This window comes from Phascolarctos cinereus, unplaced genomic scaffold (genome assembly GCF_003287225.1).
Source record: "Phascolarctos cinereus isolate Bilbo 61053 unplaced genomic scaffold, phaCin_HiC Scaffold_5;HRSCAF=322, whole genome shotgun sequence".
Lineage (NCBI taxonomy): Eukaryota > Metazoa > Chordata > Mammalia > Diprotodontia > Phascolarctidae > Phascolarctos > Phascolarctos cinereus.
In genome coordinates, this window is record NW_027555958.1 from 387,789,619 (window position 1) to 387,812,861 (window position 23,243).

The 23,243-nt window shown below is 33.7% G+C and overlaps 1 protein-coding gene across 2 annotated transcripts in view; it reads left to right on the forward strand.

Moving 5' to 3' along the window:
* Window positions 1-23,243, forward strand: part of KCNT2 (potassium sodium-activated channel subfamily T member 2) — a 512,407-nt gene that overhangs the window by 357,161 nt on the left and 132,003 nt on the right. For both annotated transcript variants that reach the window (XM_020971730.1, XM_020971731.1), the window contains exon 14: window positions 8,058-8,166. In XM_020971730.1, the coding sequence (XP_020827389.1) occupies window positions 8,058-8,166 (109 nt within the window). The remainder of the gene's footprint in view (window positions 1-8,057; window positions 8,167-23,243) is intronic.

Below are 23,243 nucleotides of genomic sequence, written 5' to 3' on the forward strand. Positions count from 1 at the left end.
TGATGATTTATGCTCCATAAATCAGTAAATGCTACATATCAGTAATTGATTTATTGATTTATAAACTTATTGTTTATAAGTTTAATAAAGTGATGGAGAAAATGTCAATAATGTAGATTAAACCTAAAAGAGTGTTATATGTGTACTTGGTGAGGGAGGTAGCAGGAAAGTTGGTTATTAAACATTTACCATCAACTTCTTACTTACATTGTAAAGAAGTACCACTAATGCGACCCCACTTCTGGGCCCCACTAAATTTGGAGCATTTTGAAAGAAAGTCATTTGTTAGAGTTCAAGGCTAAAACACAGAGACTTGATTCCTTTCTCCTATCCATTTTAATTCCTAGATTTGATGGCAGAAGTCTCTCCAAATGGGTGCATGTATGATGAATCAGCATATGCAACATAAAAGGAAAAGCAGGGAAAGAACCACATTTATTATTTAGGAATTTATATAAGATTTATTAAGGGACATCTTTTTTGCTAACTTTAAAGCATGGTATAAATTCTAGCTATCATTATCATCATTATTTTGATTAAAATATGTATGCATGTATAAATTTCTCTAAAAAGCGGTGTTAGTTCATTTGTGTTCTCCAGAAGAAGGGTGGCACATGAAGGTATCAAAATTCTAAGAAGCAAATATATCCTTATATACCATAAAAAGGAGCATAGCCAGAAACAACAGACTATAAAAGGAATTGCAGCAGTCACTTTAAGAGGCCACTCAACACATTAACTTGGTTATCATGTATATGGCTTTTCTGATTCTGTTTATTTGCAGAGTAAAATAAAATTATTTTACTCTGTTTTTAGTTATATGCATTTCTCATATATTATTGAATTTCTCATAAATATATCTTTTCTTGTCATATAATTGTATTCCATTTCATCAAATGTTTTTAATTATCAACAAATAATAAAATCGTCGGATCTTATATTCTTTCTACCATTCAATTTTGTGACTAAAAGGGAATGTTCTGCTCTAGGGTGTTGTTTGGAAAAGTCTGTCCATTTCTTTCTTATGTTTTCCTTAAGTATGCTCTCAATATGTATATATCTCATTCCCATAAAGATTTTGTATTGATGAGAAAATATGTATATAAGTCAGTAGTTATTAATCCTTTGTTTTATTTTTTCCTCAATAATAGGGCTTGTGACTTTTCCTTAAATGATACCTGCCCCTCTTTAAGAATTATATAAAAACTGATCCTTCAGGGCTCTAATTATCATATTACTTACATTTAACAGCACTGACCTTCTACATATAGCACACACACACACACACGTACACAAAAACCTATTGTCATTCAACTGTTATTTTTACCTTTGATTTCTTCCTGCCCTATCCACTTTCTTATATAGCACATCAGGGACTGTTACATGAGAATATAAATTGGTGGCTCCCCTGCTTTGATGAAGAAAATATTTTGTTGAGATTGCTTCCATCCTTTTATTGTCCATTTGTTACAAGAAAACCTATGAATCAAGGAGATGTGACCTGAAAAAAGTGAAGTGAAATTGATGAATAGAAGATCCTTGGGGACCTTAAAGTGAAGATTTTCAATATGGTGGTATAGACAGAAGCCTCTTTATAAGGTTTGAATTCCCCAGGCCTACCTTACTGGCCCTTCAGACAGTTTAATACTTTGGCAGTCATAACACATTATACTTTTGGAGAACTCTAGGAATTGATAGGAAGTACTTCTTTATCAGGTACTAAAACGTGTCTCTGAAACTTCCATATATTTACCCTACTTTTTTTGTGTATTTATACATACATACATACATACATACATACATACATACATACATACATAATACACATATCCTACATATTTAAAGGCAGCTATCATTTCTACCTATCTCTTTCCCTTACTCAAATCATCATAGTGGCCATATGATATGAGCTATGTTGGCTGGCGCATCACAATGTTGGCTCAGTTTTAGTTTGCAATTAGTTAAATTTTCTAGACTTCAGTTTCTTCTTTGAAATGTGGAATTTGGAATAGATTTTTCTGATATCCTTATATCCCATTATAGATTGTCTTTGTTAGATCAAATCTGAATTATTATGTTCCTTAGGAACAAGTATTAGGAAGGACATTGACGTTTGGAGTAAGATTTCAGAAGAATGAAATGTCTGAAGACCATGCCTTATGAGGATCAGTTGAAGGAACTGGGTGTGTTTAGTTTAGGAAAGAGAAGACTGCAAAAAGACATAATGATCTTCAAATATTTGAATAGCTATCATGTTTTGCTTGATATCAGAGGGTAAAATTAAAATAGAGGTTAAAAAATCAGAGGCAGGTTTTTACTCTATGAAAAGAAAAAAAACCCAGCAACTTCCTATTAGCGATTCTAAATGTGAAATGGTATACCTGATGAAGGAAGAAAGGCAGAAAAGGAAGGAAAAAAACCCCAAATATTCATTAAGAACTCACTTTGTGCCAAATGCTATACTAAGTTCTAGGGATATACATATAAAAGAAAAGAGGAACCTATCCTCAAGAAGGTCATATTCTAATAGGGGAACAAATACCCAGAAATGAGCAGTTATCACAGAGGGATACTATGATCTACAAAGTTTCTGGATTGGTGAGTAGTACCTTAGGGAAAGATTCATACATACATTCCATCAAGAAACAACTTCAGAATTGATTTGATCAGAGTTCCAGAGCTGGAGTGGGATATGTAGGAAAAAAGGATACCTGTGGTAGGGAGGCTGTGGAGGAAATGGCCAAAGAACTGGAAGTGAAGTGAAAACTGGCGTGCGTATTTTTTGAAATAGTGATTGTAGAAAAGTAGTTACCAATCAGAAGTACAGGCCAGTCTTAGTTGAAGATGAAATGACCATGTTAAAAAATAACATTAGTGAATCCATTTTGCCTTTATCCACCATTTTGTAAAGCTAAGTTTCAGTTGCTTGTAAGTCACCTGATTTTGAAGAAGTCACAAGATTACTCCCCTTCCCAAAGGTCACCTAACTTAAAGAATGTCAAGAAACTACCCCCTTTCCCTCTCACTTCAGTGTCTCACTCCTACGTTGAGAAACCAGATGTCTCAATCCCTAGAATCGTATTTTTTACTCCTTCTAAATTGTATATTAACTGTATAGAAACCAAGCTTTGGGGTCCTTAGCAACCAAGAACTTTGGACCCACTCTGTTTTGCAACCACATGCATTGCTAATTAAATTGTCTGGATGAATCTTTGTTTCTTCCCCCCCCCCCCCACTATTAATAGTTGGGGATGTAACAGAAAGGATTCCTTATAGACTTTGATTAGACTAGATGTCCTCTGGCATTTCTTTGAACTCCAAGATTGTGCAACTCTGTGGGGAAAATTAAAAAAAAAATTCACACAGATTCCATGATGTAATTGTGAAATATATCTACCCCCCCCCCCCGCAAGAATAGGTCTTTAGATTTGTCAGTATTTTTCCTAAGTGATATTAGATTTGTTCAGGCCTATGGAAATCTTTTTGGAACCCAATTCTGTCATCTCATGAGGTGGCTTTATTGTCATATACAAAGGTGAGCTTTGTGTCATATACAAATTTTATAACTACATCATCTATGATTTCATCTGGTCATTGATTAAAATGTTGAATGGAATAAAGCCATGCACTGATCCCTGGGGTTCTCTAGTACACCTCCCTCTGGAATGACATTGGTCCCTCTAGTCTTTGAGTCTGATTGTTCAACCAGTTAGGAATCCCCCTAATTGAATTATTTTATAGTACTAATCTTTCCATCTTCATCATGAAGAAAACATAAGAGACTTTACTATATGTATTATTGGAGTCAGGCATAATGTGTCCACATTCCCCTCATCAATCCTAATTAACCCTCTTAATAGAGGAAATGAAGCATGACCTATTCTTAATGATCTCATTGCTACTAATTACTGATCATTGCTTCACTTTCTAATTGTTTAAAATCTATTCGTTAGTCATTTATTCGAGGATTTTGCCAGGACTCAAAGTCTCACTCACTTGTCTATAGGTAGTTGCATCCATTCCACTTCCTTTTTGAGAACCATTAGAGAGAAATAAATTTTTCCACGTAAAATTTTGAACAGATAGTACTACCAAGAATTTGTGTCACAATCCTCCTTAATTCAAATTACGATGGATATATGAGGTACTATATACTGGTATGCTCATTTTGCATGAAGCTGGAATGTTTGTAGAGTCATCCTTAAAGAGTGATTTCATTGGCTATTCACAAGGTAATTACTGAGCAATTGGTGGGATCCCTAATAGTCTGATCTGGTTACCCACAGAATAATTATTTTTGTCATTATGGTGACTGGAACAGATTGACCAATCAAAAATAAATTGTTTGTTAGAACCTGACTGTTGTGGTCTAATAAAAAGAATCAAGTTTCATAACAACCATTCGACTGAACCATCACATAGTCTAAGGGATTTGCGTGAAGAAGGTACCTCCTTTTTTGACATGCATTTTCAGATGTTCTGAATGCTTTTTATACTTCATATAAAACGCAGGGCATTAACAGCAAACATTTAAAAATATTTTAATTGTTTTCCATTTGGTATAAAATCCTTTCAAAAAAAGAAATATTTGATTTTTGTTAAGCAAGACAGAGCTACATCAGTCTATGCATGGATGCTTTTGTTTACAACCTTCCTAAGAGCTGTTGCTTAGCAACTGCAGTGAAGAAGCTGCTACTGCTCTAAATCACAGGCTGTATTCATACAATTTAAGTTCTCAAAAAGGACTGGATTCTATTAGGAGAGATTTTGATATTCAGCATTTTGAATACATTGGCACCAATTCTTATTCATCACACATGCATAAAAATAGATTTGAAAGAATTTATCTGTAAATATTCTATTTCTTTTAAATAGTTATCTAAGTTAGTCTATACTGTTTAATTAGTATTCAGATTTTTTAAAACCTATTGTTTTAGAACTTACAAGACAATAGTATACTATGTAGACATTTGCATAACCTAAAATAACCTAGTAGCAAGAAAATTATGATTTATCTAAAATAACTATTATTTGGTTGACAAGCATTTACAGATATTATCCAAGCCAAACATTTTGGCTTCTTTTATTGCTGGAATATCATCTTGCATAGATGGTTTGTTGGGGTTCAGGGTTTATGAACTCATAATATTAAAATAATTCCATTTCTTTCTTGATTAATAAGGACTCTAAGCCAAAAGGATCAGGGTGTGGTTAATGTTTCCATGCCTCACAAGATTTTCTAGTTTTGTACTTTGTGAGTCTCAGGAATTTTATGTATGTTGTAGTTAGTCTAAATTGAAATTTTATACAAAATGATTTTCTGTCATAATGATCAGTTTTCATGCTTGCATGTCCTTTGTTTATTACTATTTAGATATAGCAGATTTCTCTGATTATGCCATTCTAGTCAAAGGATCATTGATCACAGAGCTGGAAGGGGCATCAGAAGATATCTAGTTCTATCTCTTTTATTTTATTGATGAGACAACTGAGTTTCAGTTAGGTTAAGTAACTTGACCAAGGTCTCACAGATTGTGAGTTAGAAAAGTTAGGAAGGAAAATTAATATTTATAATTGCTTCTTATTGTGATTGATCTGTTTCCTCAATATGCTAAATAATGAGTAACATGTAAATATAGGAAAAGGCATAAGGTTATGTAAAAAGTGGCCACTCAAAAAATTAAAGCCCTTTTAATGATGATGATGCTGGTGATGTGATAATAATGATAGCATTTATAGCAGTTTAGGTTTTGCAAAGAACTTTGCAAAAATCTTATCTCATTTTATCTTCACAATAACCTTAAGAGGTGTAGGACCTATTACATCCCCATATTATCCCCTTACATATGAGAAAACTGAGGGAAACTGATTAAGTGACTTGCCCAGGGCCTCACAATGCCTGTCTGAGACAAGTTTTGAACTTAGACCTTCTGTCTCAGAGATTCTGTAGTTCAGAACCCTCTATTCTGAACCCTGCATTTCTATCTGTTCTCATACTTGGAAAGGCATGGTTGGTTTGAATGGGTTTTGGAGATTATTTTTTCTTGGGAATTAGAGAGAAGGATCTTTTGTAATTACAGTTATGCCTTCCACATCAAGACTTTCCCCATTAAAGTTTTGATATATCGAAGGTTGGGATAAGAAATTAAATTAGAATTCTTGGGGAATCTTATGGAAGCCACAGAAGACATACAAAGGCCAGCAGACAGCACAGAAAAAGTTTAAAACTTAGAAATGAGCAAAATATATGTATTGTATAGTATCAACCCAAAGTTTAAAATAAGATACTGTAGACACCCCATAAAAGAAAAAGAAAAAAATCAGACTTCTTCTTTGATAGGAAGGGAGGGCCAAAATTTATTGTACGGGGGTTCTAGACCCCTTGCCCTCATGATGTGGAAGGAATAGCTGTGTATACATGAAGTATGACTCTAAAGACCTGATTTTTTTTAAAAAAAAGCTTATTACTTTGGAATCAACGTTATTACTTTGTAGTTGCACCTTTAATCAACTTGGTGTAATGAATATTGAATTGATAGAGAAGAAACAATTCATTCAAACCTTTTGGGTTTGGATGAGTCATATAATGTATCTATCTATCTATCTATCTGTCTTTGGGATTAGGCAAGTCACATGTATCTATCTCTGTCCTCTCTATCTTTATCTCCTCTATGTGTATCTCAACCTCTGTCTATCTCTCTCTATCATCTATATTTTTTATCAATATCTATATCTGTATCTATATGTTTTCTAGTTTATATTTTCCAAGTTTTAAAATGCAAGTGACTTCTTATAAAACATAAGGAACGTAGAAAAAATAATGAAATATATCTGAAAATGGAAGGAAGATGGTATATAGAAGTCTCGGTGACATCATGAAAACCTGGTTTCATATCCCACCTCTGATATATACTAGCTGTGTGGCCATAGGCTAGTCATTGAACTGCTCAGTGTTCCAGAGAAGCCCCTAAAACTATAGGTTGTTTGAGTTGTTCATCTACATATATTGATAGAGGGAGGTTCCATAATATTTCCTATACAATTGAAATCCTAGGTATGTTATGCCTCTCTTTACTCATTCCTTCCCAAATTATTCCAGTCAATCTTCATTTGTTAGGATCCTGAAAGGTTAAATCTTGCTTTAGTTCTGTGTTGAGAGAGACACAGAGAGAGAGAGAGAGAGAGAGAGAGAGAGAGAGAGAGAGAGAGAGAGAGAGAGAGAGAGGGAGAGAGAGAGACACAGAGAGAGAGAGAGGGAGAGAGAGAGACACAGAGAGAGAGAGAGAGAGAGAGAGAGGAGAGAAGGAGAGAGAGAGGGAGGGAGAGAGAGAGAGAGAGAGAGAGAGAGAGAGAGAGAGAGAGAGAGAGAGAGAGAGAGAAGCGCAGTATGTCTTCCTAGGAAGCAGGGAGAAGACTAAGAGCATAGGAAAACTTCCCCTATGTCTATTTGACAGGAACCATCCAAATTCGATTAGGTAGCTGGATGTTACCATATGATCTGAAAATATTTTTGTTGTTTTGAAAAAAAAAATACACACCTTACCTGTGGTGTAATGAAAAGAGCACTGGCTTTTTATTATATTTAAATCCTAGTTTTGCTCCTTACTAGTTCTACGACCTTAGGTTAGTCACTTACACTCTTCAAGCCTCAGTTTCCTCTTCTATAAAATAGGAATAATATTGCATGACCTACCTTCCAGAGATTCTGTGAGGATCAAAAGAAATGATAATACTTTGAAAATTGTAAAGTATGGTGTGAATATATGACTTAAAGGTCAAAGCAGTCTATGTATGTAATGAAATTCCAAAGACCTTTAAGATGCTTCAAAATGTTTATGCCATGAGGTCATGATTTTGTGAAACCAGTTTCAGTTTTTTATTTTTGTCTTCATGAGTGAAATTGAAGATAAAATTGCATAAGCATAAATTTTTCAAACAAAAAATTTTAAGATATAGGTTAGAAATATGTGAAAAGAATAAAGAATTTCTTTTTAAATTTTATCTAGCATGTTTTTTAATTATAAATGTGAACTAATTCACCTGCATTTTTTGAACAGATCATGTTGTCTGTGAAGAGGAGTTTAAGTATGCCATGTTAGCTTTAAACTGCATATGCCCAGCAACTTCTACCCTTATCACACTATTGGTCCATACCTCTAGAGGACAGTAAGTATATATACGTGTATTTTTTTCAAATAATAGTAGGATCTTAGAATAGATGTGAATGTGATTATATAACTTGGACATGTCATGAAGGAAAGATTTTTCAACTGGATTTTAGAATGGTATTGAGTAAAGCAATATTACTTAAACCCAGGGATAAAACCAATTCCATCACACTGACTCCCTTGCAAATCTAAATTATCTTTCCATTTTTAAGATTGTGGGTTTTATCAGTAACTTATATATGGCTCAATGCTCAAATCTTTGACCAACTCCCAAGCTGCTTTCTGAACCTGGAGCTACAAGTAAGTAAGCAATTGCATATTGCAAAATGATTATAAATCAAAATGATGCCTGTTTTGTTATTTAACTGGGCAAAAGAGAAGAGTAATCATAGTTTATGGAAAAGAAAGGTAACTTCACTGGCATATGTTAGGCCCCTTGGAACTGCAAAAAATTCAGAACTTGTTTTTGACTTTCATTTTATGAAATATACTGCAGATAGAAAAAGGTTCTATTTTCTGAAATTTCATACTCTTTACTTAGTACCTTAGGCAAAAATTCTAACTTTCCAAGCTATATACATTTATTGTTAAGTTTGCTTTCAGTTTTTCATTTCACATATTTATGATCTCTGCAGTTAAACAAATTTAGTCATTTGGCTATAACTTAAGTCACACCTGGAATTTTTTCGCTTTGCATCTCCATCTCTTGGCTTCCCAGACTTACTTCCAGTTCCAGCTAAAATTACATCTTCTGAAAGCCTTTACTGATCCCCTTTAATGCTAGTGCATTCATTCCCTGTTGATTATCTCCAATGTATTCTTTTTGTCTTGTTTATAATAATTGTTTGAATATTATCTCTGAGAACTAGAAGCTTCTTTTTCCTAGGGTGAAGACAGGCTTCTCTTTCTATCCCCAGATACTTGCATGATTCCTAGAACATAATATAGGCACTTAATAAATACTTAAATACTTGTTGATTTTGCTTGACAAGGCTCTATTCAGGTAAGATCTAGGGTAAGGAAAATGGTCTCTTGGAATCAGATGCAGCCATGCTGGAATGGAAAGAGGGAAGAGAAATAAATACAATTAACGGCCTATTATGTGCCAAATGCTGTATTAAGCTTTAGAAATATCATCTCTTTTGGCCCCCCCGACAATCCTGTGAGGTAGGTAGTGGTATAATCCCCGTTTTACAGATGAGAAAACCAAGGGAGACAGAGATTAAGTGAGGTTCCCAGGGTCCCACATCTAATAAAAAGTCTGGGGACAGATTTGAACTCAGGTCTTTCTGATAGCTCCAACACTCTATTCACAGCACCACCTAGCTGCCTCTACAACATCATACTGGGAATTTAAAAGATCTAGGCATGAGTCCTAGCTCCATTGCTTTTTGTGGAATATGACTTTGGACAAGTTACTTTGCCAATTGGAGCCTAACTTTCCTATCTGTAAAATAAAGGATTTGAATTTGTTGATCTCATTAGCAATACTTTGTTATTTAAACACATATTTCATGCTAAATTGCCAACTAAAGACACAGCAGAGATTTAAAATATGATAGATAACCTAATATTGTTGATTCTAGCCAGAGTGTACTACATAAATGTATTGTTATTCTAAGTAAAGATTAAGTAATGATTCAGAAGTTTTGGATGTTCCCACATCCTAGCCACACCATGGGAAAAAAACTGTTGGTAGCATGAAAAAGAGCCCTGAATTTGGAATCGGAAGCCTGGTCAGACTACCCTGGTTTGAATTCTGCTTTTAATATTTAGCACTTTTGAGACTTTGGGTAATTGGCACCATCTCTCTGGATTTTAGTTTACTCATCTGAAAAATGAAGAAGTTGGATCAGATGACCCACCTCATGGGTCTCTTCCTAATCTAAATGTGTGATCTTAGTGTTTATGTTATATAATCATAGAGTTTTAGAATTAGATGGGATCTTAGATATCATCCAGTATAACATTTTGATTTTCTAATTCAAGAAAGTGACTCTCAGATAGGCTAAGCGACTTACCAAAAGTCACACTGCTAGGTAGTGGTGGAGCTAGGATTTTACCTTAGCCCCTCAGTTTACTGTTCTTGCTTATACAGTAGGGTGCATTAGGTAGAATCCAAAAGAGTGACCTGGGCAATCTTTGGAAGGAATGACATAGGATTTCAATTGCTATTCACCTAAAGGCACAGGCCACAGGAAATGGATTAACCACACTGAGCTATAATGACATATTTGTATTTTTTCTCAATAAAACATTATTGAGGCACCCCAAAAGAACTTTGTTCAATTTTATTAAATGATGTCATGACTATAGATATTAGTATAAAACAAAATATTAATTGTAACTGTTAGGTAGAGATTAGATCCTCTTCAATAGGTAGACGATAAGGTCTCTTTTTTGTATTGTAAATCAATAAGGAAATATACTTTGGTTTGAATGATCTTATTTTGCAGGGAATTTTTCAGAATTACATCTGTTTCATATGCTGAGTGATGCCTATAAATACAACACATAGATAACTGTATATGTTTTAGCCCATTTGGAGATGAACTTGATTCTTAAATGTATGTTTTGCTTTATTTGCATAAAGTAAAGCAGGAAGAATCCTTTGACTATTTGTATATTTAAAAATACAGAAGCAGAAACAATTCCATCAGTATTTTTCCAGACAATTCAAGCAAAATACTTTATTTTTGGAAATATTTAACTTTTTTCAAGGCTCAACTCAAGTGCTACTTTTTATGCAAAGCCCTTTATGATTCCTCTTATTGTTAGTGTTCTTTCCTGCCTCAAATTGTTTTTATTAACTGTTTAAAAGTTGTGCTACTCATCCACCCAACCCACTGGAATGTAAGTTCCTTGAGGGTGGAAGCTGCTTTTTTTTTTTTGCCTTTGAATTTACCAACAGATACTGTAGTCCTTTGCACAAAGAAAGCACTTAGTAAATGCTTATTGAATGAATGAGTAAATTAAAATAACTAATATGACAAATTTAGCAATTCCACCCCCCTCCCCGAACACTCATAATTTGTTTTTTCAACAATGTTTATAGGTCAAAACTTGGATTACTTATCCTCGATGGTGACATTATAGTAATGATATTTAATGTTTAAGTTAATGGTTATTAGTATGATCATTTCTTTTAAAATTTAGGACTTCTACTCTGCATACTTTCAAAATGAATTTTGTGTATCTAACATAAGTAAATATTGTAGAACCAGACAATCCAGGTAAGTTCATTAATTTAGTAGGATAAGGTCTTACAAATGACTTATATGTAATGTGATATTTTTCCATATGAATATTAGTGGAGTTCTGTGATTACTGGAAAAATCTTATTCAGACAAAGCTCTCACCTGATTTTGTGTGTTATTTAAAAAAAATAATTTGTAATGGGGAAAATAAGCTTGATGTCTCCATATTTCAAGGTTTATCATTGGAGAACTACTCAGATCAGAATAGTTTGAAAGCAAACAAATCAAAATAATCTGTTTTATAAGAACTTTACCCTCTGCAACCTCAGTGAACTCACTTTTATAATATGTGTATATGTAGGTATATATATATATATATATACACACACACACACACACACACACACACATTATTAAACATGTTAAACAGGTACATGTATGTACCTTATTAAACATTTGCTTGATTCTCCTGTGTATTGTAGATATGTATATATGCACATATATTCACCTCCCTTTCTTATTAAACTAACACATTTTATGCAGCCCAAATTATGTTGATTTCTAAGGCTAAAATTATAAAAGTATATATTTATGAGTATTAGTAACATATTTAAGAAGAAACTTTAGGTGGAACAATAGAAGTGGCAATACTTTTGTAAAAAAAATATTGCAAACTTTGGTTAAATGACAAATGACTAGTGTAATATGCTTGCTAACACGAATTAAATATGTTAAACTTGATTCTTGCACATAGGCACACATGTATACACATGCGCACACATGCAAGCACACGTGTAGATATGGACATGTATAAATCCTTACATTATAATATGCATGGGGAGATGCATATAATGTAGATATATGCATACATGGGAGCATCAAGTTTAACGTGTTTAATTAATGTTAGCAGGTATATTGCACTATCATTTATTATTCAGCTAAAGAGATTACAGTGATTCTTTTGTGTTTTGTTTTTATAAAAATTAAGACTACTACATTTGTGTCTTCCAAAGTTACTTTTCAAATGTTTTAATAAAACTAATTTAAAGTACATACTTTTATCATTTTCACCTTGGGGATAAACATAATTTGGGCAGTATAAAGATGTTAATTTAATAAGAAAGGAAAATGAGTTGGTATGTACAATGAGAAATAGTGACTAGACCAACAAATGCATTATGCGAGTTATATTAAACCACTTATTGAATATAAATTAAAGATGCTATTCAGTGATTTCTGTGCACCCACATATACACACACACATGCACACCAAAAAAAAAAAAACAAAAACAAAAACAAATGAAGTAACACTATCTTGACTCCAGCCTTAATGAAGGTTTTGCTTAGTATTAAACTATACTGTTGTTATGATATTTTTATTTTTAAATTTTTAAAAATTTTTCCAGGGAATGGTCTCCAAAAGGCAAATGATGGACATATTTTTATTACACTTAAAAACTTATTCTACCTTCTTTGACAATTATGGAAATATACATATGAAAATGTAATTGTCACTTTTGTTAGAAGAACATTACATAGCTGAAAATTATATCAATGTGCATTCAGCCTTTATATGCACGTATAGAAAACAAAACTTTAGAAGCAAAAGCAGGAATTACATTTTTATGAAGACCTCACTGATTCTGTCTATCTAACTTTTGATTTATGTTTATAGATAAAGAAAGTATGTATGTTTGGTCTCCCTCACTTTAAATGAAATCTTCAATTATGACTGTGTCACCAACTTTAGGACGTTGTAATTGGTATTCAATCACATATGGGTTATTCTATATGGTCTTTAAAGTTCCATCTATTTCCGAGTTTCTTTGATTCTGAAATTGTGTGATTTATTTAATGTAAGAGAGGCAGAACACAACAGTGGATAGAAGATTACCCTTGGATTAAAAAGCGGAAATTCTGTCCTTGATTTATTCTCGCTAGTTGATGGGGGTGAAAATGATTGGAGTCCTTATGGGGGAAGTGACCATTCTTTTCTAGCATATGTGATAGAATGGGTGAGAAGAAGTAGTTATTGTCTCATATATATGTATTCTCTATTCTGGGAGAAAATAATTCAGAGAAAAGCTAAATATGAACCCAAAGACTAAAATTTTATAAGGAAAGTTAGGTCAGGAGGGATAGGATTCTCAGGAATGAATTTTTGAAGCCAATAATGCAAACAATTCAAATGTAGTGGGGAATGAATAGAAGTCATCTAAAGAGAATGATGTGAATGAACAAAATATTGGTATTGAAAAAGACTAGTAAATGTGATTGTCAAACTACTACCATTGATATTTAAGCTTATGACAAATGGGAGAAGTAGGTAGGAAAGAACTGGAAGGACAAATATCTTTTTTTTTTTATAAAGGAAGAGAACACATTCTGCAAACTATAGGCCTGTAAGCATCACTTTGATTCTAAGGAAATTTCTAGAATGTGTTATTAAAGACATGGCTAGTTAGTATCTAGAAAATGAAGACATGTTTATAAAGATCTGACATGGCTTCATGAAGGATAGATTATGCCAAACTAAACTTTTTTGTTCTTGGTCGAAATTACTAAGCTTTTAGATCAAGGGAATATTGTAAATATATACATACACACATACATACATATATATGTGTGTGTATATATATATATATATATATATGAGGCATTTGATAAAAGTCTATCATGCTGTTCTTGGGGGAGGGACGGAGAGGTGTGAACTAGATAATAATATAGTTAGATGTATTTGGAACTCTTTGAATGACACAAAGCTGGAATAGATAACAAAGGTACTAGATGACTGGGCCAATATCCATAAAGGTCTTGACAAGTTAGGATTGGACTGAATTCAATAAGATAAAATTTAATAGGGGAAAACGTAAAGTCATACACCTAAGTTCTAAAAGTCAGTTTCACAAGCCCAGTCTAGGGAACCATGGAGAGACCTAACACTTTGAAGGAAACAAAAAAAGGTGTTTAAGTGGACTGCAAACTTTAATATGAGACAGTAATGTTATGTGGCAACCAAAAAGCTAGTGTGATCATATGGTCTGGATGTGTTAAGAGAAGAATGACTTTCAGGAATAAACAGGTGATAGTCCTGTGGTATTCTGTCATCAGTATATTCAGTTTTGGACAACACAGTTTAAGAATGATACTCAGAGGGGCAGCTAGATGGCGCGGTGGATAGAGCGTTAGCCCTGAAGTCAGGAGTACCTGAGTTCAAATCTGACCTCAGACCAAACACTTGACACTTATTAGCTGTGTGACCCTGGGCAAGTCACTTGACCCCAATTGCCTAGCCAAAAAAAAAAGAATGACACTCAGTAGTTAGAGATTATCCAGAGGTCAGCTAAATTAGTGAAAGGCCTTATGTCTATATTGTATGATAATCAATTTAAGGAACAAGTGATGTTTAGCCATTAGAAGAGAATACTAGTAGTGTGTCAGTGGTCTGCTAGAGTCAGCTCTAACTGGCTTGCTTATCATCCAGTTTGAACATTTGTACCTCAGAAATCAACAATCTAAAAATGAGAGTGATTTATTGCTTTTTTGATTATGTAGATTAGCAAAGTGTTAGTAATGAAAATTAAATTTGAAAGTGTGAGCACATAACTTTTTTATTTGGAAAGTGGGAAGAGCCTGGTTATTAAACATTTACTAGCACATCCCTATTTTGCTCTATAAACATTGCTTGAGATAAGTAAGAATGCAATAAGAGACTCAGAGAATAAAGTCATCACTATACTAGAGGTCTGGTGAAAAATAATAAGAATAGCAACTATCATTTATCTTGTGCTTTAAATTTTCCAAAGTGCTTTACTATTATCTCATTTGAGTCTCACAACACTCCTGTCTGTGTTCACTTATTTGAAGAACTGTCACGTGAAAGAGGGATTAAACATACTCTATTAGGTCAAAATGAACCAAGACCAGTGGCTGCAAAGTGACAAATTTGGGCTTGATGTTGGGAAAATCTTTCCAACAATCAAAGTTCCTGATAGTGGAATGGTTTGCTTTGATATCTGTTGATTTCCTCCTCATTGGAGATATTTAAGCAGAAGCTAGATTACTACTTGCCTAGCATGTTATTGTGGTGATTTGTTTTTTTTGTATATGGGTTGGACTAGATGGATGAGAATAAAATACCTTCTCATTCTCAAATTTTGTCATTTAAATAATAGCTGGACTCAAAGAATAGTTGTTCATGGTTCAATGCCAACTTGGCAGGAGGTCTCCAGTGGAATTTTCTAAAGATCTGTGCTTGACTTTATGCTGTTTAATATTTTATCAATAATTTGGACAAAAGCAAAGATGGCACATTTGTCATAATTGCACATAATACAAAGCTAGGAGGAACACCTAACACCCTGGATGACAGAATCAGTATCTAAAAATAAGTTGACAGGCTAGACATTGAGTTAAACCTAATAATATGAATTCTGAGAGATATAAATGCAAATACAATCTTATTTATAGCTTCAAAAATCAGTATCAGACTACCACATGGGGGAGGCATAGCTATAATGTAACAGTTTGGCAGGGGCAAGTCTGGAAATTTTATTGGTTAGCAAGCTCAGGATGAGTCATCAATATGATGTGATGCTGCTAGTATCACTTGGGGTATGATGAGAGAAATGACTTCTTTGTGTACTCTTCTCAAAACTATTTTTTCAGAACTTTTTTTTATAATAAGTGTTCAGTTATTCCCTTTTTCTTACATATTGATGTGTACATGTGTCTATAAACAATCAATTGGTTGGGGGCCTAGAAGATAAAATTTTAACTTCCCCCATCAGAGTTCTGCCAGTATCTTTGAGGGGTATTGTTGATCACAAGCCCCAACTTTTATGTTCTCCTTTAAGAGTTTGCCAGGAGAAATTGATTAGTTTTGAGAAAAAGTATTCGTTAAGAAGGTATAGTAAGAATAGTGGGTACAAAACATTGTCCCCAAAGTTTGATTTGCACTCTCCCACAAATTCGCAGAGCCTTTATGGAGAGTGGGCACTGACTTAAAGTGTAATGTTAGTAAGGCTCACGTGTAGCAAATATGTGTGAAAAAGAAGTACCCCTCCACTTATGGTCTTGGGGCCTCGTGAAGTTTACTGATGCTGGGGCATCAGTGGAAGACATTATTCTGCTGAGTTGACTCCTTACAGGGCTAGGCATCTCTGCTGGGCAGAATAGTCTACTGGTGGGCTGGGCTGCTTCTCTATGGCTACTGAACTCTCATGCATTTTTGCTCTGGTGCCAAGGGAGAGGAAGATATCAGCTGTGGGTTATACAGTTCTCTCCAGATCACGAAATACTTTTAAGGTCACTACGGGTATATAGCCATCTCAAGGTTGCTGCTCCCTTAATGTGGGAAACACTAATGAGAAGGAGGCATTCACTTGCTTAAAGCTGCTATTGGCTAAGAAGAGAGACAGGACAGCACCACCTCCGCCTCCCCCCTCCCACCCCGGCCCTTAACTCAGCTCTGAGGAAGCAACTCAAATGGATATTGCATCCTCTTAGATATAAAGGGAAAAAAATAAAGAGTGTTAAGGGGTAGGGGTATCCCTTCCAAATACCTACTCTGTGTATCTCAATAACCAGCTGATTCCTCTGGCTTCATAGACAGTAATAAAATTTTTGTCATCACATAGTGCTGCGGGAATAGTCTGGAAATGGGCTCTCCCCAATTTTCCACAAGCAAACATAAGATTGAAATCAGATGAGGCATATGTTTCAAGGACTAGCTCTCCATTAACCAGTTTCCCTTATCCCCGTATACAGATATCTCAGAAGTTCCACAGGATATCCTGAAGTTTTGCAATTGCTTCATGAGAGAGAATCACAAAACTTTTAGGAAAGAACATATAAAAAATTATCCATACTGGTATAGATCTCTATTAGACAAGCTTAACTTGACCTCTGATAGGTTACTATACCATAAGTATCCTGGATAACGGGATTAAGAGCAGCTTAAAGTGATAATTCCAGTAAATGAAATGCTAAGCTTTGATAATCCCAAATAATAAGGAATATTACTTAGATACAGAACAAAAATACATAGATAAAGCCTAGGCTGGGTTTATAGGAGTTGTATGGTTATTTTTGATGCTTAAATAGTTTCAGCATTAATGAACTATTATTGGAGGTATTTGTGAAAGATTTGAGGTTTTTAATGATGAGAGGATGGTCAAAGGTCAAATAGAGAGAGAGACGATTCTCTAAGGATGTGGCAGAAGGCAGAAAGATGAAAGACAGAGGCTTCAGAGAAAAGGATAGTTTGGTGAGTTAAAAAAATAAGTAAATAAATGGAGCAAAATAGCCAGAAGTAATGATTAAAGGCAGAGCTTTGGTTGAAATTTCGGTCCAGAGATATAATGGTAACAAGAAGACAGAGCCTGAGATTGATTCAGATGGCAAAACAACTAGAGATGGGTTTTGAAAATAGGAATGTGGTAGGAGATGATTTTTTTTAAAGTATTCTGAATAGATGAAAAGGGAGAGAAGTGAGAAATCGCTATGCCACAGTCTATAAATAAATGCTCAATGTAGGGGAAATGCAGAACATTTCCAAAGGGTGCTGTACAATTTTAGCAGAATCAAATTAAAGATGACTTTCAATTCTGTTAAATACATCTTAAAATATATTATAACCTATTGCTCTTTAGGATTGGTTATTTGTTGAAGAACAGTTTATTAACTTACTGGACCACTTTGTTATTTTAATCAATGTGATCTGGAAAGGGCTGTTTGAAAGGAGAATGAGATTATGAAAAAGGAATATTAAGATGAGACTAACATTCAAAATAATTCATACCCAAATAAAATATGGGGAAGAGAATGTCCAGAATCTATCATTTCATGTCCTTTTACTTAATATTTCATGATGCCAAAAAATCAATAAAATTTGGGTAGGTGGGAGAATAATGTATTACATTGAAATTCACCTTTCCCACAAAAGGTCTTTATAACGTGCCTATAGGTAATTCTTAAGTAGACTTAAAATATTCTCATTTTTCAATTTTTCTAGACCTTAAGTAGTTTTTTTAATGCATGTTTAATTATAATCATTTATATATTTATATGTTGCCTCTAGGATCAAATATAAAATCCTGTATTTGGCTTTTAAAACTCTCAGTAAACTGCAGCCTTCCTAAATTTACAGACTTCTTGTTATTTGCTCCCCTCCCTCTGGCCCCATTCCACTACACACACACACACACACACACACACACACTGTGATCCAGTAACACTGACCTGCTGCTGCTCCTCAAATTAGACATTCATCTCCAGATTCTTGCCATTTTCACTTGTCCCCTACTTAAACTTTCTCCCTCATCATCTCACCTAAATTCCACCCCCTTAAAGATCTTTCCTTACTGCTAGTGCTTTCCCTCTGTTGATAAGCTCCAATTTACCATATGTGTTAAACACACATGCGCACACCCTCACACACACACACACACGAGCACACACACACACACACACACATTATTTTACTTGCTCATAGTTGCTTGCATGATCTATACTATAAGCGTCTTGTTAGCTGGAATTATCTTTCATTTTTCGTTGTATCCCCAGCACTTAGCACAGTGCCTGTCATGTAGTAGGTGCCTAATAGATGCTTGAATGACTGACATGTGTGCAATTACAACTCAATTGTTTTTTAATGCGTTTTGTGGATACTTGTCTCAAAAATTTATGGTCATGCCCCATGATTTTTGGGATACATGTAACAGTTTTTATTTCAAGAAATTAAGTGCAAAAGGAGTTGTGAAAGCCATTGCAAGAAAAGTAACTTTTTAAGCATTGACAATTTAAATGTGATGATAGGGAAATTTATAGAAAATATTGAAATTCAAGTTTTAAAAACATGTTCTATTTTATTATGCTAACTTAGGATCAGAGGACATATAAAAAGAAGAAAATAATTAACTACCACAGTACTGGAAACACCAAGTATAAAAGTAAAAAAAAATCAGATGTTTTTAAAATTATTAATTTGGGGATCATCTTCATAATTTGGAAAAAAGAGCTTGTTGTTTTCATGATATTTTCCTTCTCTTATTGTTCAGAGTATATCTGTGTGTGTGTGTGTGTGTGTGTGTGTGTGTGTGTGTTTGCTCTGGATTGAATGGAATGTCTAGAGAAGGGGATCTTTTTCTAGCATGGACTCCCTTGGCAATCTGGTGAAGGCTATGGCCTCAGGGGAAAAATGTTTATAAATGAATAAACTAAATGCAAAGGGTTATAGAGGTAAGCAATGACATTGGAATATGGTTATCATAAAAACAAGAACAATAAGTTCACAGACCTCTGGTCTAGAGTATTCCTAAATACCACGTAGACCAATAGTTCAATTTGCAAGTTTCCTAGCCATGATTGAGGTAACAATTCATTGTAAAATAATTGATATCTCTCTTTCCTTCATTTACATTTCCCAATATATTTCTCCCTTTCCCAAAGCCAACTCTTATATGCTTCTCTATAGTCATCATTTTCATTATTTCTTACAACAAAGCTGTATTTCATTACATTAATGTACCATAATTTTTCCTTCCATTGGTCAGTCAATGAGCATTCACATTCCCCTCCAGGTCCTTCCAGTTCTTTGCTTCTTCAAAAAATGCAATTTGTGCAAACAAGGATCTTCAATTAATTATTTATTTATTTGTTAAGTGTCATTGACTTCCTTTGGGTACTTCACAGAAAAAATTGCTATAAGGGGCATGTTTCAAAGAAAAGATAGCTCACAAAGGCTAAAAGTACTTCAAATATTTTTGAGCATGTAAAAAAAATTGGTTTAATGTTTGGAATGAACACCAATTATATATTATATATACTGACAATTTAAGAACATTTGCTTACTTAGGTATAAAAATTCCCTTTACCAATGCAGATCACAACCTGTATATAATTTTTGCGTATAATTTCTACCCTTACAAATTTCACTGATAGTTTAATTAGAAATGAAAAGAACTGAGTACAAAACCTAGCGGAACAATCATGTGTAGGAGGTTGAAGAAAAATGAGACGAGGAAGAAGAGGTGATAGCAGAAGAAGGAAAAGGAGAGGAAGAGAGGGAAAAGAAGAAGGAATAAGAAAAAAGGAGAAGGAGGGAAGGGAGGACATAGATGTATGAGTAGAACCAGAACAACCAGGTTTTGTTGAGAGAGAAAAGAGGGCCAGGATGAGGCTGTACCTATTGTAAATGTACATGTAGGATCTTGGCATTGGCTATATTTAGGAGAGGTGAAGCAGGTGGATACAATTTTAGCAATGGAAGACATTTTAGCAGTATTTCTCACATTAGATGTGAGGATCCCAAGACTTACCCAACATCACAGCAAGTAGTATTTGATCTGGGAATCAAAATATAGATCCTATCATTCTCAGTTCAGTCCTCTTTCCTTTTGGACTGTCATTGGATTTTGTGTGATCAGAATAAGTGAAGCTAATGATCTATAGCCCTGGGATCATGGTTTTTTTATTTACTTATTTTATTTACTACTGTATGTTATTTTCCCCAGTTACGTGTAAAAACAATTTTAACATTAGTATTTTAAAATTTTGAGTTCAAAATTCTCTCCTTCCCTCCTCTTCACCCTCATTGAGAATGCAAGCAATTTGATATAGGTTATATGTGTGCAGTCATGTAAAATATACTTCTTTATTAGTCTTGTGTAAAAGAAAACACATGCCAAAACAAAGAAAAAAAAAGAAAGTAAAAAAAGTATACTTCTATCTGCATTCAAATTTCACTAGTTCTTTCTCTAGAGATGTATAACATTTTTCATCATAAATCCTTCAGAATTGTTTTGGATCATTATATCCTGAGAATAGCTTAGTCATTCAGTTGATCCTTGTACAATGTTGCTGTTACTGTGGACAATGTTCTTGTGGTTCTGTTCTTTTCACTTTGAATCAGTTCACATAAGTTTTTCCAGGAGTTTCTGAGAGTGTCCTGCTCATCATTTCTTATGATACGATAGCATTCCATCACAATTATATACCACAGCTTGTTCAGCCATTCCCCAGTTTATGAGCATCCCTTAATTTACAATTCTTTGCCACCACAAAAAGAACTACTTTAAATGATTTACACATATAGGTTCTTCTTTTATATTTCTAATTTAAATTTTTTAATCTCTTTGGGCTACAAAGCCAGTAGCAGTATTGCTGGTTTCATATGGTACATGTGGGTTCATTTTTTAAAAATTTTCTATTATTTTAAATTTGCCTGATATACTGAAATTAAAATTAAGAAGCACTGTTATAAGTGTAGAGAAAAGTTGTGTAGCTTAAGTGATAAAAAGATACATAAGAATATTAGGATTGCTAATAAATATTTTAATCACATGTGAACAACTTTTATTTATTAAAATTATTTTTAAAATCACCAAATGAATCATCAGACACCATTATGAAAGTAAAAAAAAAAAAGACTTCCAGGAAGAATAATTAGCAATGTCAATTGCCTTTTAAAAGAATAGTTGTCATAGACAACTTATTGAATTTTGACAGGATGTGACAGAACATAACAAAATTCTAGCAATTTCAGAACAATAGTGTAGATCATTTAAATGACTGACTCTATCTTCCAGTGATATATCTGGCTTTCTTTTAGTATCAATTATATGAAGATTTAATTTCAGTTTCATGTGTGTGGCATGCTTCAGAGGCAGTATGCACAATTAAATGAGCTAAGAGCCTTCATTAATTTGCTACTTTTAAAAATCTATAGGCTACATGTATATGAAATATAAATACTTTTAGATTTTAGTGTGTTTTTTTATAAAACTTAAAATATATATATATATATCTGTTGTTTGAGAATCATGAAATGGATAGGAAAATAACCTTGGAATCAAAAAGATGAATTCAAATGCTGCCTTTGATACATCTCAAGTCCCATTGGTGTGTCTCTCTTTGGGATCTTGAACCCATAGCTTAAACTCTTTGTGCCTTAGCAACTCTCATAGAGCTATATAAGGAGTTGTCCACCCATGAAAAATCAAAGGTCTGATTAATGTACTGTGCCTCGTGTATTTTGTCTACATGGAGTTAGATGATCTAACAGATAGGAACAGCAGTGTGAGAATATTATTCCCTGCCAAGCAATTAGAGACTTTTGTTTTAAACACTCCATGTTCATCACTTCTCTGGATATTTAAACTAAGAGGTTATACACACAAAAACACCATGAACTAAAGTAGAAAATGGGTGGATCTTGATTTTGGGCCAATATTTTACAACTCTTTCATTGGATATCAAGGTGTTTTGATAGTGTCATATAGCAAAAGCTTGAGTATTAGATACATGGGGCATCTAGCACTTAACGCAATGACAGACATATAGTAGGCACTTGATAACCACTGAATGATTGTTCTAGTAATTCAATATTTGTGTTTTTGATATTTATAACAAAAATTTGTTGTAAATGTCATTTATGGTATATCATACCATAATATGTAGAAATATTATATAATGTGCACATTTAACAAAACATTTATTTTGCATATATTTGTATTATTACTTCAGAGATTCAATAAATATCAGCTTTGTAGACAGCATTTTCCTGTGTTCACAGAAAAATACAAAGAAGAATAAAGGATTGTCCCTGAGCAAGTCAGTAGAAAGCATATATAATCAACTTTCAATAACCAATAGTAATGAAAGAAGTAGATAATTATTAAAAAAATCTCATGTTTGGGGGTTTGTAATATATTGTACTACATTCATCCTACCACTTTGAGAGATAACTTATTCATTAGTTTTCACATAATTTAACATGATATTAATTTGCATAACCTGAAAATAGACAAACTGAAAACATAGGAAAGGTGCCCAGAAGTTTTCTTATTGACAAGCCAATTTCTAATTATATTTTTTC